This window comes from Scyliorhinus torazame, chromosome 12, assembly GCF_047496885.1.
Source record: "Scyliorhinus torazame isolate Kashiwa2021f chromosome 12, sScyTor2.1, whole genome shotgun sequence".
Classification (NCBI taxonomy): domain Eukaryota; kingdom Metazoa; phylum Chordata; class Chondrichthyes; order Carcharhiniformes; family Scyliorhinidae; genus Scyliorhinus; species Scyliorhinus torazame.
This window is the reverse complement of record NC_092718.1, coordinates 88,491,790-88,511,277: the sequence shown is the minus strand read 5'-3', so window position 1 is coordinate 88,511,277 and position 19,488 is coordinate 88,491,790. Positions and strand designations below refer to the sequence as shown.

Below are 19,488 nucleotides of genomic sequence, written 5' to 3'. Positions count from 1 at the left end.
CGAGGGCTTCACAAAAAGGCGCCAAAAAGAGGGAAGCGCGAGGCTGGATCCGTACTTCAGGGAGGGACCGGGGATATAAATAGAGGCGGAGCCGCCGGACGATCGTCAGAAAGGGGGAGGCTGGAGGAGGGAGAGGGAGGAGTGGGGAGAGGGAGTGAGAGTGAGGAGAGGGAGTGAGAGTGAGGAGAGGGAGTGAGAGTGAGAGTGAGGAGTGGGGAGAGGGAGTGAGAGTGAGAGTGAGAGTAGTGAGGAGTGAGGCTGGGCGGAGATATTGAACAGAGTGTGGCTGAGGGAGAAGATCATTTTAAATTCAGAGAAGATACTGAGGAATTGGAACTCAAACACATGACTGAGGAGAGCTTCAGTTAAAATTTAAAGTGATATAATTCAAAGAAATATTTTTGATATTTCATCATTCACTTCAGTAAATAAAAGGAATTTAAATTTCCTGAGGGAGAACAGGAGCTGCCACGTTTACTTTTACTGAGAAAGAGACTGAGGTGGTGTTAGTCTGAGGGAAAGTCAGAAGAAAAGACAGCTTCAGATATTAGTACCAGAAACATTATAAACTGCTGCCGGTAGGAGAGTATTTAACTGAGATTGTACTTCAATTCACACTGTGAGGGAACAAGAAAAGGGAGAAACAATAGACCCGGCACACAGCCACTGAAAAGACTGAGGGATAGACCAGGACACAGAAATTTGAGGGAAAAGTCGAGTGAATAAGGTGCCCGACCTGAGGAAGGAGATGGGTAAAGCTAAGAGTGACGGGACAGATAGTGGAGAGGGAAGGACCGTGTCTGAACAGAGGAAATCCGAGGTAAGATCATGGCAGATTTGAAATGGAAACCAGATAGAAAATGCTGGGTCCGGGTATTTATTGCAGCTTCAGATGGGGAAGGTTCAGCTGGTCAGTCACATTATTACTGTCAGTACGGAGTGGGTGAGCTCCCCAAATTGTCAGTGGGATGACAAATAATGTCAGAGAGACCATTTGCTCCATCTAGCTGATCCTCTCTGGAATTATTCAAAATCCTTATCGAAATGTCATAAATTACTTGATTTCATTTTCTTGCCATTATCTGATCCAGGTGACTCCTTCAGTTCCTGATCATTCTTTCTGCGTCCTTAATTCTGAATTTCTCTTTTCCCATGTTTATCCCAGTCTTGTTATTAGAATTTAATTCACTGCATTGCCATGAATTTGTCTTCTATTTTTCCCAGGGTAGAGGGGTCAATTACTAGGGGTCATAGGTTTAAGGTGTGAGGGGCAAGGTTTAGAGGAGATATACAAGGCAAGTTTTTTACACAGGGTAGTGGGTGCCTGGAATTCACTGCCGGAGGAGGTGTTGGAAGCAGGGACAATAGTGACGCTTAAGGGGCATCTTGACAAATACATGAATAGGACGGGAATAGAGGGATATGGACCTGGAAGTGCAGAAGATTTTAGTTTAGATGGGCAGAATGGTCGGCACAGGCTTGGAGGGCGGAAGGACCTGTTCCTGTGCTGTACTTTTCTTTGTTCTATTCCATTTGTTAGTTTTTCTCTGATCGGAAGAGGAGTGAACTTGCCTGGATATGAGGGGTGATGTGATCGAGGTGGTGCCTCTTAGGCTTGTCCAGCTTTGTTTCTAGTGCATCATAGCACAAAGATCACAGGTGGGATACTCAGTTTCAGAAGCTAAGTGTTGATTTCAGGATTGAATTGGCAGATTTCAACGACAAGTAAATTGCGTCGGTCCCAGAGCAATTCATGATCCATTCATGGGCTAGCACCAATGCCACATGGAACAAGATCGATTCCATTGAACAATGGTGTCCGATTCGCCGGCATCGGGATTGTCACTTGAGAGGCTGACAAGCTGCAGCCGCTTATCAGCACTCCCCTCCCCACACACACTCATCCCAGCCAATAAGATTGCAGCACAAAGAGCGGCACCCGGTTTGCAGACGTCGAGCTGGAGATTCTGCTGGATGTCGTGAAGGAAAGGCAGGCCACCCTGTTCCCTGGGGTAGGAAGGAGGCTACCACCTATTCCGCACACCAGGCCTGGGTGCAGGTGGTAGAGGCCGTGAGCGCCATGGGGTCAGTCCCTGAGACGAAGGACAGCATCGGGCAACAAAGTTGGGCCCTGCTGGGTTGCAGTTTCCTGTGGCATGAACCCCCCCACACCACCCTATGTTTCATGTCTTGTGTTTTGCCGGGTTTCATGGCGACTAGGCAGTCATTTCTGGTGTCCCCCAACCCCAAGCAGATTCCAGCATCGAGGAGGCAAATGGCAGTGACGCAGACCCCAAATGCCAGACCGAGACATCCCGGTGCACCCATCTGTGGAACTACACTGAATTCCTGCCACAGCTGTCATTAACACCGTCCAAAATCCCAGAGACACCCAACTCAGTTGGACAAATTAGTGAAAAGGTTTTCTGGGGCACTATTTGGCACACACCATACACGTGCTGCAGTCCACCAAGTGGAGGTAGGAACTCCTGAGGGGGTGGATGGTCAGAGGCGGCCCGACCCTAAGGTCTAGCTGCCGTCCAGATGGGTCTCAGGCTTCTGGAAAGGGCTATCCTATCAATAATAGAGATGCAGGCACAAAGCCAGGGACTACAGCCACCATCCAGTGGCTGCAGGTGCAGTTGAAGTAGTCCAATCCGCAGGAAGAGGAAGCCGTGCCGACAATGCGTGCCACTCCGGCCAAAACTAAATGGGCAGCATCCGCGATGGAGGCCTTGGGGGTGAAGGTATCATCCAGGGGTGAGGATATCCATGGCCTGGGGCACTCTGTGCGGGCAGTGGCCGAGGCACTGGACAGGGTTGCCCTGTCACAGGCAGCTATGTACCATGGCCACCTGCACACTGCAGCGGTGCTCCAGGGATTGGCCCAGTCAAAATGTGTTGTGGCTGAGGGTGGGTTCGGCATTGCCCGGGCATGAAATGACCTGTGCCAGCCCTGGAGGGAGGTAGCATAGACACTGAGTGACATGGAACAGTCCCAGAAGGAGATGGCACAGTCCTGTGCTCCATGGCTGCGAGCATAGAGGAGGTACTTAGCCCCTTGGACACCCCCTGTCCCAGGCACATCTGATGGGCAGAACAGAGTGGCACCACACCAATTGGGACACCCGAGCGACTGCCGGGCCAATCCCGGCCAAAGGGGACCATGTCACATGGTGGGATTCGCAGCAGGCCGCCTCTACTACTCATGGAGAACCACCGAGACATAGCGTTAGAGCCTGTCAGGCCAGAAAGTTAATCATTAGTTAAGTTGGCACGGATCATAGAATTTTCAGTGCAGAAGGAGGCCATTCGGCCCATCGAGTCTGCACCGGCTCTTGGAAAGAGCACCCTACCCAAGGTACACACCTCCACCCTATCCCCATAACCCAGTAACCCCACCCAACACTAAGGGCAATTTTGGACACTAAGGGCAATTTATCATGGCCAATCCACCTAACCTGCACATCTTTGGACTGTGGGAGGAAACCGGAGCACCCGGAGGAAACCCACGCACACATGGGGAGGATGTGCAGACTCCGCACAGACAGTGACCCAAGCTGGAATCGAACCTGGGACCCTGGAGCTGTGAAGCAATTGTGCTATCCACAATGCTACCGTGCTGCCCATAGATGCAGCACATAGGATTGTGTTAGGGGTTAGGGCACAGACTTGTCCATAAATGTTCACCCTTGCACAAACTTATCAATTTGCCTCGTCACTCTGTCAGAAGGATGTGAAGGATGGGCTGATTTGAGATGGGGGTTGGGGGGGGAGATGTGTGGTCGCTCACCGTCACGGTACCCAGCCCAACCCCAACCCCTCAACTGCCCCCCACCACCACCCCAAGGGTTTGATGGGACCGTTTGATGGAATGGTCAGCTCGCAAGTAGGCCTGCTACTGTGGACAAGAATCAGATGTTGTCGAACGATGCAGATCACCAGAGTTTCTCACGGGGCGGGTCATCATCATCCTCCACCCCATGGACCAGACCCGCTGTTAGTGCCAACCCAGGGCCCATATCTGTGAGGCAGGTAGCAATCAATGGGGAGGTTGCACGGCGGACAGGGAGGGTAGACATGAGAGTGAGTGCTGGTTAGGGGTGTGGGTGAAACAGATTTGTATGCCTCCGGCCACGTCCCCATGTCAGTCAACCTGGAGGCGATTAGCGCGTCGGGCGCATACATTGTACGTCCTCCTGTGCCTGCCCGGGCCACACTCCCTGCCCATCCTGGCCCCCCTCTGTATCCTCCTCATCGAACGAGGCCTGGCGTACACCGTCTTCCTTCTCCAGCATGTCTCCCCTCTGCTGTGCGATGTTGTGGGGGATGTAAAGGTCACCAAAATGTGGGAGACTGTTGTGTTATTCTGGAGGACCCCTCCAGAGCGGCCTGGGCACCCGACGCACTGCTCGATTATGATGGCTTCATGGGCATCGTTGTAGCGGGTCTACGCTTTGGGCTGGTGTCTCCAGATAGGCGTCATGAACCATGACCGTAGCAGGTAGCCCCTGTCACCTAGCAGCCAATCCCTCACCCGCGTGTGTGCCTCAAAGTTGTCAGGAACCGTTGAGTGTGTCAGAATGAAGGTGTCATGCACACTGCCTGGGTATTGGATGCAGATCATGGTCACACACCAGCTGTTCGTTCAACGAGTGGTGGCCTGCCAGCGGGTGGCAGCTGGCTGTGGGTGGGGGGGGAGCTTGGTGGGGTGGATGAAGGGGTCGGTATGTGGGGTGGGAGGGTCGGTGCATTCATATGGCCAGTGTCACCCTGCGCAGCCACGTTGCGCACCAAGATGGTTGCCTTACAGGCCGCGGCAATGGTGAGCTGTGCCTAGACACCGCCCCAGTCCCTTGCGGAGCACCCCAACGGCACAGCCCATCTGCTGGTCATCCTCCGCTACTTCCCCCAGCCTTGGCAGAGGGCCCCCCCTCACAGCCAGTCATGCCAGCGGCAGGTCCGGAAGCCCATGGTCGAGTTCCCCCCCTCTCCCTTGCTTCATTGTACGCCCTGATCAGCTGTGGCCACAGGTCCGCCCCAGACTTTTTATAGAACTTGACCGTGAAGCTCGGGGTCTTCCCTGCCTGCATCGCCATCATACTCTCGATCACCTCCGTCAACCCAATTGGGGCCCCCAGCCCCACCTCTACTTTGAGAAACTCCAGCCAATCCAGAAAGAGCTGCATCGCCTCTTCCCCCGGGACTCCGACTCATATAACCTTTTATAAAACGTCTTAAACACCCCATTCAGCTCCTCTGAGTCCATCGCTACCGTATCATCCCTCAGTCTACCAATCTCCCTCACTGCCTCTTGCTTTCTCAACTGATAGGCCAACATCATGCTCGCCTCCTCCTTGTACTCATAAACTGGCTCTCCGTAATCGCCTTCCCCATGGAAACTAGCTTAAACTCCATCTGGAGCCTCTGCCTCTCCTTCAACAGTCCTGCCTCCAGTGCCTCCGAGCATCTCCTGCCCACCCTCAAGATCTCGTCCACCAGTCTTGCCCTCTCTATTCGTTCCGTTTTCTCCTCATGCGCCAAATTGATATAAACTCCCCCCTAACCACTGCCTTGAGTGCCTCCCACAGGATGGTAGCCGTGACCTCCCCCGTATCATTTCACTCCACGTAACCCCGAATGGCAGTTCGCACATCTCAGCCGCCAACAACCCCACATCCAGCCTTCATTGCGGGCGCTGCCCGCCCCTTCCCAGGCCATGCGCCGATCCACCCAATGCAGCGAGTGGTCAGAAGCCACAATTGGCGAATACTCGCAAGTCGACCCCTGCCCCCCAATAGCGTCGTATCTAGCCCAAAAAATAAATCCGATAGTACACCCGGGTATGAAAACTCATTTGCTCTGGGCCTCCCATACCTCCACGGGTCCCCACCCTACCTCCATGAGCTCCATAAACCCCCTCAGCTCCTTTGCCAGTGCTGACACCCACAACGACTTGGGACTCGACTGTTCGAAGCTCAGATTCATAACCTATTTAAAATCCCCCTTCCCGCCATAATCAGCCAATGCGAGTCCAAGTCAGGAATCTTCCCAAAAACAGCCTCCTAAAATCCATGCTATTGCAATTTGGGGCACAGACGTTTACCAGAACCACCAGCAATCCCTCCAACGACCCCCCAACCCCCACCTTGCTGGCCCGGGATTGGCCACAATACTTCCCACCTCGAACGCTACCCGCTTGTTAACCAACACTGCTCCCCCTAGTCTTTATATCCATCCCCAAATGGGACACCTGCCCCACTGGCACCATCGATAACACACGAGGCGAGACGTAGAGAACTCAATCGAGGCTTTATTGAGCAGACTTGTTCCCCAGCAACTCAGTTACAGAATGCGGCTGCTGGGAGAAACCGGGTTCTTATACCCCGCCTTTCTGGGTGGAGCCCAGTCGGCGGCAGATCCAATCAGGACCCAGTATCTGTCCACCAATAGCCCCTCGACATCATGGTGTACCGTATTACCCCTAATACATACCACCACACCCACCCATCCCTTTCTCGGCCTAGTCTGGTCCCCTATCTTCAGGTGCGTCTCCTGCAAAAAAGCCAGGTCCGCCTTCAAAGTCCTCAAGTGCGTGAACACACGCGACCATTTAATCGGCCCATTGAACCCCCTCATGTTCCACGTGACCAGCCTGGTAGGGGTGCTCCCAGCCACCTTCCCCTGCCGATTAGCCATGCCCTTTCTTGCGCCACTGGTCCACGTCACGCGATCCACCAGGCCCACCCTTGGATGTCCACCATCATCGACCTCTTTGAAACTGCGATACACCAACCACACCCATGTCAGCACCCTTCCCCACCCGCAAACAAAAAAACAACTCGCTCCCCCGTGCCTTCCTCCTGGCAACCCCTTCACTTCCCTCCCATTAACTAGTCTGCCCAGCTAGCATGGTAGCCCTCGCCCAAGGCCTTCCATCATCCTACCTCCCTCCAATTCTCCTCCCCACCCAACCAGCCCAACCATCCATATCTAAAGAGAAACAAAAGGCACATTCACCATCGTTGCTCCCCCATCAAAACCTGCCCCAAAACACTCACCACCAAACACTTTAACAAGCAACCAAATACTCCTACAAAGTTCATTGTCCTCACACTGCCCCCAGTTCATTGCCCCTCATAAATTTCATCGCCTCCTCTGGCATGTCGAAATACCACTCTTGCTTCTGGAAAGTCACCCAGAGGCGGATTGGGTACAGTACCACGAACTTCACCCCCTTTTTAAAGAGGGCAACCGACATCAGGTCAAACCCAGTCCTCTTTGTTTTGTTATGCTCTTGACGTAGCATAAGCTGCTTCCTTGATGTATACTCTGACAAAGGAAGGTTCAGACTTGGAGATAGCTTTAATACATTTATTAAACTATTAACAATTCTCCTACTTGGTTTCGACTCTCCTGTTAATCCTGCTATAGCTACTCAGACTAACAAACCAGTCTGCTACAATCCACGTGGTGGGTGTGATGTGTTTCAATCAACCCTGTCTGTACTCACTAAGTGTCTCCACTGGAAAGAGAAAGATCATGTGTGCTGTGTCCTTAAAAATGGGTAGCCGCCTTGTGGTAGTGTCACCTGTGTGTGTGTCTTGACTGTCCATTGGTCGTGTCCTATCTTACTGACCTATTGGTTGAATGTCTATGTGTCATGATGTCTCTGGTGCTCCCTCTAGTGTTTATCTAGTCTTAATGTATTTGCATTAACCCCTTGTGTATTTACAGTGATGCATATAACCACTCCTCTTCATCAGATCTGCACCTAAGTCCTGGTACACCCGCAACTCGTTTCCTTCCCATATTCATTTCCTGGTCTACCTCTTGCATCAAAGGGTCTTCTTGTCCAGAAAACGGTGCAACCGCACCACCATCATTCTTGACGGCTCGCCTGTCTGCAGCCACATCCTCAGCGCTCTATGCGCCTGCTCCACCTCCAGAGGCCAATCAAAGGCCCCCCCCCTCCGTCAACTTCTCCAACACCTTTGCCCCATCCACTGCGGCCACCGCACGTTCAATGCCTTCAGGCATCCTGAAAATTCTTAGGTTTTTCCTTCCAGAGCGATTCTCCAAATCTTCCACCTTCTCCCTCAAGTTTTTCTGGCACTCCCGCATCACTCCTATCTCAGCCACCAATGAGGCCATCTGTACCTTGTGCTCCCCCACTGCCTCCTCCACATCCTGATCGCCAGATCCTGGTACTACAGTCTCTGCTCCAACCCGCTGAATCGCAGACCTCAGCGATTCCACCACCTTGGCTAGGTCTTCCAGGGCCTCATTCCTCTACTGCCAAAATTTATCATTTCAGAACTCCACCAACTGCTCCATCAACCACTGAGTAGGCAGCGCAGCCCTCCTGGCCCTCCGCCATATTTCCTTGTGGTGCACCACAAAATCTCTCCTGCTCCAACAGCACTTTCTTTCTCGTGGCGCTCTTCACCTGCGTATCTCTTTCCCCAGGCACTCCTGTACCCTCTGCCCTCTAATACCTTGCCCTTCGGGCTGCGAAAAGACAAAATAAATCTTGCTGGAGAGGGAGCCACCAAATGTGCGACCACTCACTCCATGGCTGCCACCGGACGTCTCTGTTCTCGATTTTTGAAACCACAAGTGAAACTCGCCGTCGGTAATGCCTCCTGGCGGTGGCATAGCATCACGGAGGTCGCGAAGAATACTGGATCGAACCCATCAATGATATGCCAACGACATTTACTGTATGTGCGAGGTGGAATGCATTGATGCCGCTGTCGAGAAGTGGCATTCTGTTGGGCGCCTGGCACTGGCCACGATTTTCGGTTCACGAGCGATTCTCCACCCAATAGTATTTCCCGATTTTGGTATCGTTGGACCGAGAATTCCGCCCCACATGGGCAATAAACTCACCATCCTGACATTGCAGGCGCAATTTTCCGGCCTTGCGGGAGAGAAATGACGGGAGAGGCCAAAAACGAGAACCGTGCCACGCGCCAAACAGTTTGTGATGCAACCAGCCCACTCCCGTAGGCGAAATTGGGATCTTGCTGTAGCGTGCTGAGAAACCAATTATCACCACTTAAGCCCTACTTCCATACAATTATCGGGAGTCACCCTTATCCAACACCCTCCTGTGATTCATCGGCCTCCCCAGCAAGTGGTCATGTTGGGGCCGATTAGTAGTCCTTTTTAAAAACGTGACCCTGGCAGAAGAGCTCCTGTGGGGAGCCGAGACGGTGTGTATCCATCTTTGCTCAGAGGCAATGAGTCTGGGGGCGCTGGGCTTGCCGCTCCAGTGCTCGGCGGGGGGGCTGGGGGTCATCGGGTGAGGGGAGAAACCCTGACTTAGGGTGGTGGACTTCCCGCAGGGATGGACCGCCATGGGAGGGTGTGACTTGGGGGGTGGGGGAGGAGAACGACACCCAGTCATCGCATCTCTTAACCATGCCTCAGGATCTTGCCAGGGCTCAAGCGGGACCTGTGCAGAATCTCACAGGCCACAGCCCACAGGTGTATCCGACATGTCACAGATGCCCTGTTTGCTCGGTGGGAAAACTACATCAACTTCGACATGAACCAAGCCCAACAGGATGCCCGGGCAGCAGGATTTGCTGCCATTGCCAGGACACCCCAAGTCGAGGGGGTAGTGGATGGTGCGCATATTTCTCTGCGCTCACTTGCCTATCTGGGAGCGTCCTATGTTAACAGAAAGGGGTTCCACTCCCTGAACACACAGCTTTTGTGCAACCACCACATGAAGATCATGCATGTGTGTGCACGCTTCCCAGGGAGTGTGCACGCTAGTTACATCGAAGATCATCCCGGCCCTCTTCGACGACCACTCCAGGATGTGTGGCTGGGGGATAAGGGGTAGCTGCTGAGGACCTGGCTAATGACGCCAATATGGAGGCTGGAGACCAAAGCGGAGACCCAGTACAATGAGGCTGTAGTGATATCATAGTTGTGTTGTAATTCACTGACTGAATCTCATACATAAATGAATGTTGGAGTCAGGTGACCTCAGACTGACGAGGGAGCTGGGAGAGAGATAGTGGTTTGTGCATGTTAATACTGTTATTCATGTGTTTTGTATATATTTGACCCATAGTTAATGTTAATAAATCGTTTATAGCTTTAGCTACAAGTGTTCTTGTAATATAAAATAGGCCATCCAACAAGAACATTACAGAGGCCCATGCGGTCACCCGGACTGTGATTGAGCTGTGGATCGGGCTCCTCGAGATGCGGTTCCGAAGCTTTGACTGCTCCAGTGGTGCACTCCAATACATGCCCCCAGAGGGTCGCATTCTTTGTGGAGGCTGCTGCGCCCTTCAGAACCTCGTGCAGCAGCAGGGAGATGAGATGGAGGTTGGTGATGAGGAACATGTGGCCACCTCCGAGTACGAGGGTGATGAGGCGATGCTGGACCAGCAGGGGCTGGAGGATGAGCCCAGGAACCAACTGGAGGACCATCCAAGGATAAGCGGCAGCAGCGAATGTCTAGCAAGCCCAGAGGGCTATGGGAGCCCTCATACCCGCCCAATTTAGGCTGGGACCCAGCTGTGGCCTGGGATCCAGCAGACGTCTGACTGCTGCCTCGCCTGGGGGTTTCTGCCTCCACCTGATGTACAGCAGCAGCTGTGTGGCGCTCACCAGAGTGTGCCCCAAAAGCCTGACCACTAATATTCCCCACTGAGGTGTGTGTATCTGTGCTGGTGGAGTGTGTGGATGACAGATGTGGCGTTTCGATCACGGCATCCTCAAAGCTCTCGGAGGTAGTCTCCTGGGAGGCTGGATGGGCTGGCGCCATCGGTTGTAGGACCTGCAGGAGAACAGACATGTAGTCAGTGGGAGGGTTGGGTCAGTCAGTAAGGCAATAACAACTCACGTGACAGGTCCACCAGATGGGGCCTGATGTTTCCTCACCTTAGCAGCTTCCGCCTACCTCCGAGTCGGTGACCGCCCTGTCCACAGCCACCCCTGTCATCTCAAGGATCGGTTCCTCAAAGGTGGTGAGGATTCTTGAGTCTGGCACCACCCAGCCAATCTGGGCCCTCGCCCAGAGGTTTTGCGAGAGTTTTTCCTGAGGAGACACAGAGAGGGCATCATTAGCCACACATGTGGTTCACAGTGGTGGGAGGGTGGATGTGAAGGGAGGGTTGGGAGGGGGGATGAATGGAGCGAGGAGTGAAGGGAGGGTTCAAAGCCACATGGTGAGTTGTCAGGGGAAGATTGTCTACTCACTCGTGCTGCACGGTCTAGGTTGTTGACCTTTTTCAGGACTGGAAGCCAGTCCTCCTGGTCACATTCCTGGAGCTTCCAACTGCCTCCACCTCGTCCCAGGCAGCACTGGCTGCCCTGTGACTCATCCTCCGGGAATCTCAGGGGACAGGACATCTCTCCTGGCCTCATTTGCGACTCAAAGCCACCTTAGGCCTGCATCGACTAATCTTGGTGCGGGTCTCCTTGGTGCCATTGTCGCAAGCTGAGGGGTTGGTTGAGCAAGTGCTGTTTAAGTGCTGCTCTACCTTGTAAGCGGGGGGCTGGCAAGCACGGTGTTGGCAAATCAGCCGGCAAGCCTTCATTTGCGGCCAAAATCCCATGAGGCCTCGTTAAGTGGACATATTAACGTTGAATAGTGTTGCTGGCCTCGCTGGGCCTGGTTCCAGCTCGCTACCACACTTAGAAATCTTTCCGGTGAATCGCACCTTGAATTGTTTGGTAGAGAGGCTGTTCTTTATGAGTCCTCTACCACTGATTATAGTACCAGTCCATTCTAGTGGAGGGTATTCTAGAAATCCACCAATGGCAGAGCTGACGGATTGGCTAATCTTACATTTATGGAACTTGTGTTTGTGAACATTACTGATTCAGTGCCTGAATGTATTAACAATCCGAATCATCTTACATTTCCAGATTACAGACAAGTTTAAAGACATTGCCGCTCATTTTTCCAAAGGTGAATGGGCAGAATTAAGTGAATGGGAAAAGACCCGTTATAAGAACGTGAAGCGAAACTATGAGGCCATGCTTGCAATAGGTCTGTACAAAATCAATGTTTTTTTCCCTTTCCACATTTCTCACTTTTCCTGAAAACTTACATATCCACTGGCACGGTATTCATCTAATATTACAGCCAAGTGGATAATCGCCTAAGAGATCTGAGATTTTCATTGGGGTTCTCCATTTCACCACTGCTGACACACATCAGGAACGTATACCGAGGAATTAATCATCATCGGCCTGTGAGTGCCTGAATGTTAATTAATGGCTGTGAAATAACTGGCTGAAGTTCCCAACGTGCCTTCCTCCTGTGCATTAGGAATGATGCAGTGAAAAATCTTGAGTGTTAGCAGTAATGTGATGTGGGAGATGGTGAAGAAGATGCTTGCTCGTCTGACGAGCAAATTGGATGAAATCTGGAATTAAATTTAATGATAACCATTAAACCATTGTTTTTTTTAAAAAATGACCCCTATTGGATCACTAATGTTCTTTTGGGGGAACAAATCTGCCACCTGCCTGCCTGCGACTCCAGACGTGCAGCAATGTGTTTGACTCTGAACTGTCCCCTGAAATGGCCTAGAGCGGTGTTTTTCAATCTTTTTTTCGAGCGACCCACGTTTACAGAATGGCCGACTATCGCGACCCACATCACATTCACAAAAGATTCTCCATAATTACTGTTAAAACGTCACACTCGTTGTTGGCACTTCTGAATGTTTATTGAATGTAAATTTGTAAATTGTAATACACTGTAATGCAGTGAGAATTTACCTCGAGAGAAAACGGCAAACATGGTCAGGCGATATTTGGGAATCCTTTTGTTGACCCTTCTACACCATCCGACGGCCCATCCGTGGGTTGCGATCCCATTTTTGAAAATCGCTAGCCGAGATTGCCATTCAATTTAATTAGAGATGGGCAATGAATGTTGGCCCAGCCGGTCATGTCCAGTGATAATTTTTAAAAAAGTAAAGAGAACAGTGCTATTCTATTTCACTTGATGTTGAGATGAGTGGAATTGGATGAAAAATAGTGTTTGAAGCTTTCCTCCCTCCCTCCTCATGATAGATGCTGGCTGATCTGGGGGTTGTTTGCAGCATTTCCTGTTCTGATTTCAAATTCTGTTTGTTAATTTTCCCCCAAAGTACTCTTCCTATTGTATCAGTGTGTCTTTCCCCAACGCTGCGCGCTAAGCCACTAAACCTAACTCAGGAATAAAAATTATGTTTTGGAATAATGGAGATGAACTGTGCATCTCAGATGTCATTATTACCCTGCCTTTCCCTTGGACCTGCGAGTGACCACCAGCTGTCACAGATCTAAAACTTCTTTCTTTTGACTCTACAATTTTTGCAGGATTGAATGTACCAAAGCCAGCATTCATGTCAAGACATGGCAGGAGGCATCAACCCCGTGTGGATGAATCTAGTGATTCAGATGAAGATTGGGCACCGAAACGTCTTGTGAAAAATCCACCACGTAAATTGAATATCTTTCCTTCATTAAAATATTTAAAGCACTTTTTGATGAGGGCAGCATGGTAGCACAGTGGGTACCACTGTTGCTTCACAGCTCCAGGATGCCCAGTTCGATTCCCGGCTTGGGTCACTGTCGGTGTGGAGTCTGCATGTTCTCCCCGTGTCTGCGTGTGTTTTCGCCGGGTGCTCCGGTTTCCTCCCATGATCCCGAAAGATGTGCTGTTCGGTAATCTGGACATTCTGATTTCTCCCTCTGTTTACCCGAACAGGCGCCGGCATGTGGCAACTTGGGGCTTTTCACAGTAACTTCATTGCATGTTGATGTATGCCGACTTGTGACAATAAAGATTATTTTTTTAAAAATAACCCTGATTACCTTTGTGTTTTGGAGAGTTGGAAGATAAGGAAATTGAATGATATTTGTCTTAACTTCTCTTTATAACTCTTTCACTTTCATTCAGCGTCAGTTGATTGTCTTTGTGTCTTCATGTGATTTTAAATAAATAAATTTTGAGTACCCAATTATTTTTTTTAAATTAAGGGGCAATTTAGTGTGGCCAATCCACCGAGCCTGCATATCTTTGAGTTGTGGGGGCGAAACACACGCAAACAAGGGGAGAATGTGTAAACTCCACATGGATCTGTCTTCATGTGAATTGAACATCATTTCCCAGAGTGGGACTGGAGCTCTGGACCATTCGATAAATGCCTGATGCTAACTTATGTGTATATTCTTTTGCTGAGACAAAAGAATCAATATATTCAGCAAAAAACAGAAAATGAGAAGAGGTGATATACTCTGATGGGGATTGTAACTGGAAAACAACATAAAAGAAACTTAAATAACTAAACCAAAATATAATTTCCAGGGGTGATGATACACCCCAGCCCCCGAGGCATCCACCGATCCCAGAAGGCCTGGAAAATCCTTATGAATATGTAGACATATAAAACTAATGTCGACTTCATTTTTCTAATTTTTAGTAGCATTTATGTTTTGATTTTATTTTGAACTACAAAATGCCATTTTTAGAATTGCCTTCCTGCTCAAATATGAAAAGCTGAAATATGAGACAACAGAAATCTAAAACATCATTGTCATTATTTTCAAGAGATGAGAAACTTAAAGCCACCTTTAAAGAATGAAGATACCAAGAAGCCAAAGAAAGACAGTATCAAAAAGGTAATTGAGTGTGGACAGAAATTCTTACAAACCAAATATATCAAATGGAAACAGACTGCTCGATATTCACTCAACAGGCCTGTCAGCATCTGAAAGATATAGAGCTGCAGGGTCCCACCCGTAACGTTAACCAGCCTTTCTCCTTCAGACTGAAATTTACCTCTCCGTATTTTCAGCGTTCACGGCCTTCATTTTTAAAATATTAGTTCAGGGGGAATGATCGGCTAGCCCATCCATAATTGTCTTTGAGAGGGAGGTGGTGTGCTCCCTTATTGGACTGCTGCTGTCCATGTGATGTAGGTTCACCCACACTGCTGTTAGGGAGGGAGTACCTGGACCCAGTGGTTTTTCCTGGGTGATCAGATGATGGCTATTGTGTCTGTGATGTTGCTTCCTGCAGTGCTCATGCACAGTGTCCAACCATCAAGGTCTGATTGGGATGCCATGCAATTGCCTCCAGATGCTACATGGCATGCCTCCCCACGGGAATCTCCTTTGGAGTTAGTGTTTCATTTTATATCTGTTACTTGTCTGCTTAGAATCCCTGGGAACTTGATTGTATTTTTATTTAGACTCCTGACCTGCATTTTGTCATATTTGAATTTCATGACCTGGGCGTGATTTAATGGCCACGTTGTGCTTGAGCGAGAGCGCAGTGAGGTCATTAGATCATGGGAGAGGCCAAAATCGAGAACCACATGGGCACCGATCGGTTTGCGATCTATCCGGCCTGCTCCCGTTGACAAAATCAGGATCCCACCGTGGCGTGGCGAGAAACCAATAATCAAAACTTAAGGCCAATCTCCATACAATTAATGTGAATGACTCCTATCTGACGGCCCCCGTGACCTAACCGCCTCCACAGCAAGCGGTCACGCGGGCGCTGATTAATACACCTTTTTAAAAATGTGAAGCTGGCGGAATGGCTGGTGCGAGGTGGCGAGAAAACACCTTCACCCCTGGACCATGAGCCTGAGGGCACTGGTGTTGCTTCCTGTTGCTGGGGTTGGCAGATATGATTGGGGTGGGCCGCCACCATTAGAGTGGATCGCCCCTCGGTGGGGTGGGGAGGGGGGTGGGTGTCTCAGCGCCAGTGGGTCCTCCATGCCACCCCCTGGATTGTGTGTGCCTGTTACATGGACAACCCCAGGCCCTGCCTGTCTGTCTCACTGACCACCCATAGCTCCCACTGACCGTGGAGCAGTCTGGCCATGTGGTTGAAGGCCACTGCTAATAGGAACTTGGCAATTGTAGTTAGGTGTGCACGTTAAAACTCCCAAGTGCCAGAGGTGTCATATGTCTTGGGTGTAACTTGTTTAATGCTGTCCATATTGTGTTCTTTTGTTGCTAATTTTAGGATGGTTGGTGTAATGTTCATAAAGACCACGAATAGCTTTTAAATTGAACAAAGCTATAGATTTATTCACACTACTTTATTAGATTCAACACTTCTATATGATACCCAGTTGGTAATAAACATATAATCTACACGCATCTACTACTAATCTCTACACTGTTACATTAACTAGGATCTGCTTTCACTCACACTATCCGTCAGTCTGTCCTCTCGCTTTCTCTTCAACCTCTCACCCATAACTATCAATGCCTTATATAGTTCTACATCTAGCTCCCTCTAATGGTTGATTTGGACATAACATTAACCCTTACAGTTCTTTACATTTATGATAACGTCACACATATGTGTCCCCAATTGCCCCTAGCCCTGATGGTGCCATCCCACCTTCCCCACCCCTGCCGACACCTTCCCCACCTCTTTCACCCTTTACCCCTTCACCCTTTTCCAGGGCCCTCTCAGTGATCCTCGACCTGTTTAGCCTTCCATGCTCTACCGTTGCGTCTAGGTGTGTCCCCAGGATGCACATCAGAGTTGAAGGCAGCCTTCTGTCTACTGCGTCCCGTAACCTACCGTTGGGGGCCCTAGGGTCGGTTTCGGCCCCGCTGGGATGAGCGTCGGGAAGCTCGTGACAGTTCCTGCTCGCTACCACACTTAGAAAATATTCCATTAATTCGAGCCCACTGTAAATTAACAGTTCTTAATGTGCTTGATGGATGAATCCTCCCAAAATCTGTGAGCAGTTTGGAATATCTGCAATTAGTTAGACGATGGACGTTAACTTTGTTTCCATGAGGCTGCACAGCAGCGTTCACAAGGACAAACTCAATGATCACTGCTACATCACTGAAATCTCAAAGTTGCTGGGCTGAACCAGGGTCACTGCTCTTTCGATGTCTTGATCTCTACTCGAAAAATAAGGTTGTGTGTAATGTTGAAAGGCACCATGATCAAGCTCTAACATCATGCTTCCAGAATCCTAATTTTCCTGTTAATATTTGCTGTGTACAGTTTTGAACAAGACAATGAAGGATAATTAGCATCTATGGAACATACTTTCATTCCTTCAGAAAAGCTGCGAGAATAAAAAAAACCCTTGTATAGTATCTGATTATTATTTACTCATATAGGTAATACTCAATTGTGTTTTTTTTCATAGTTTTAATTACCTTGTACAAACGCAGATGTGCTTTAATTCAGATAGTGCAAGACTTCCGGTTGCGGCTATGCAGAGCTAAGTCGTATGTTCGGCAGCTCCCGCTTGGAACGGACTTGTGGGCTCTTTACAGGGCCCCCAACGGCATTGTTTTGACATTTCCCGGTGTGGGAAGAAGACTGCAACATTCCCCCGACAGTGTCCCCCAGGAATGGTATGTCTCTTGGTTACCAGATCCGGCAGAAACAGTAAAAGATTTGGCTGGAGCTGCAGGAAAGACAAAAGCCTCTTCCAGCATGCAGGCGGGGGAAGGGCAAGCTTAAAGGCTTCAAGCTGACTTGAGGGCCTTTATTAAAGGTGAATTCTAGCAGCAGAGGGAACGACTGTGAAAAGATCTCACCAAGGCCATTGAAGAAGCGGGGACGAGGCTTCCGGTGGCGGCCATGGAGGAGTAGGTTGCGCATTCGGCAGCTCCCGTCTGGAACGGACTCTCAGACCTTTTTCAGGAGTTTCCACAGACATTTTGGGGCAGATTGGTTAAGCGAACACTGCCAAAAGGATTCCCTCTCGAGACTTCCCGTTGCGGCTATGCGGAGCTAAGTCGCACATTGGGCGGCTCCCGCAAAAACGGACTTTTAGGCTCTTTTCAGGGCTTCCAACGGCACTTTTCCGACGTTTCCCAGTGTGGGAAGGAGTTAATAACAGCTCCCCATCAGTATATGGCTTTAAATAGGAGCAGGGCGAAAAAAAGGCGGTGGTGGACGCGAAGAAGGGAGGGAAGAAGGACAAAATGGCGGCAGGCGGAGACCAGGCAGTGTGGAGGCAGTGGGCGGAGGAGCAACAGGAGGGTATCCAGTGCTGCCTCAGAGAGATTAAAACGGACCTGCTAGAGCCGATGAAGGCTTCTATTGATAAGCTGCTGGGGACACAGACGGCCCAAGGGGTGGCGATCCGAGAGGCTCGACAAAAGATCTCTGACAATGAGGACGAGATCTTAGGCCTGGCGGTAAAGGTGGAGGCGCAGAGGCGCTCCACAAGAAATGGTAGGAGCGGTTCGAAGAGATGGAAAATCAGTCGAGGCGGAAGAATCTGCGGATTCTGGGCCTCCCGGAGGGCCTGGAGGGGCCGGACGTGTGGGCCTATGTGGTCACCATGTTGAACTCGCTGATGGGAGCGAGGTCCTTCCAGGGACCCCTGGAGCTGGAAGGGGCCCATGGCGTGTTGGCGAGGAGGCCCAAGGCTAACGAGCCTCCGCGGGCGGTGCTGGTGCGGTTCCATCGGTTTGTCGATCGGGAGTGTGTGCTCAGGTGGGCCAAGAAGGAGAGGAGCAGCAGGTGGGAGAACACAGAGGTTCAAATATACCAGGACTGGAGTGCGGAGGTGGCGAAGAGGAGGGCCGGGTACAATCGAGTGAAGGCGGTGCTGCACAGGAAGGGGGTGAAACTTGGCATGTTGCAGCCGCCGTGACTGTGGGTTACCTACAAGGACCGGCACCATTATTTTGAGTCTCCGGAGGAGACGTGGTCCTTTGTTCAGGCCGAGAAGCTGGACACAGACTGAGGGTCGGGATGGGCGATTGGGGACTGCAGTGGATATGTTATGCCTATTTTTTGTTAGGAAGCCGGCGGCGGCTAGAGTGCTGAGGGGATTTATGGACCAAATGGGGGGGTGGACCCTTGGAGATTTGCAAGGCTGGGGGCTAGGGAATTTTCATTCTTCTCACGTGTCCATAAGGCTTATTCTCGAATCGACTTTTTCATTTTGAGTAGGGCGCTGATGAAATGAAATGAAAGGAAATAGCGAGAGTAGAGGATACCGAGTATTCGGCAATAGCCATTTCGGACCATGCCCCGCATTGGGTGGACATGGAGATGGGGAGGAGAGCGACCAGCGCCCGCTGTGGCGCTTGGAAGTGGGACTGTTGGCAGACGAGGAGGTGAGCGAGCGGGTCCGAGAAAGTATAGAGAGGTACTTGGAGACCCACGACAACGGGGAGGTCCGAGTGGGGATGGTACGGGAGGCACTGAAGGCGGTGGTGAGGGGAGAGCTGATCTCCATTAGGGCCCACAAGGAGCGGGAGGAGAGGGAGAGGCTGGTGGGGGAAATGGTGAGGGTAGACAGGAGGTATGCGGAAGAGCCTGAGGATAGACTGTTGAGGGAGAGGCGGAGCCTCCAGGCCGAATTCGACCTGGTGACCACCAAGAAGGCGGAGGTGCAGTGGAGGAAGGCCCAGGGGGCGGTTGACGAGTATGGGGAAAAGGCAAGCCGGATAATGGCGCATCAGCTTCGGAAGCGGGACGCAGCTAGGGAGATCGGGGGAGTTAAGGAC

General features: G+C 50.7%; 1 protein-coding gene across 1 annotated transcript in view; it reads left to right on the top strand.

Moving 5' to 3' along the window:
• Nucleotides 1-198: 198 nt before the first annotated feature.
• The window catches only part of LOC140387074 (uncharacterized), a 230,434-nt gene continuing 211,144 nt past the window's right edge, over nucleotides 199-19,488 (top strand). The window contains 4 exon segments of the mRNA XM_072470085.1: nucleotides 199-820; nucleotides 11,899-12,022; nucleotides 13,345-13,467; nucleotides 14,579-14,649. Of these exon segments, the coding sequence (XP_072326186.1) occupies nucleotides 749-820; nucleotides 11,899-12,022; nucleotides 13,345-13,467; nucleotides 14,579-14,649 (390 nt within the window). The 5' untranslated portion in view covers nucleotides 199-748.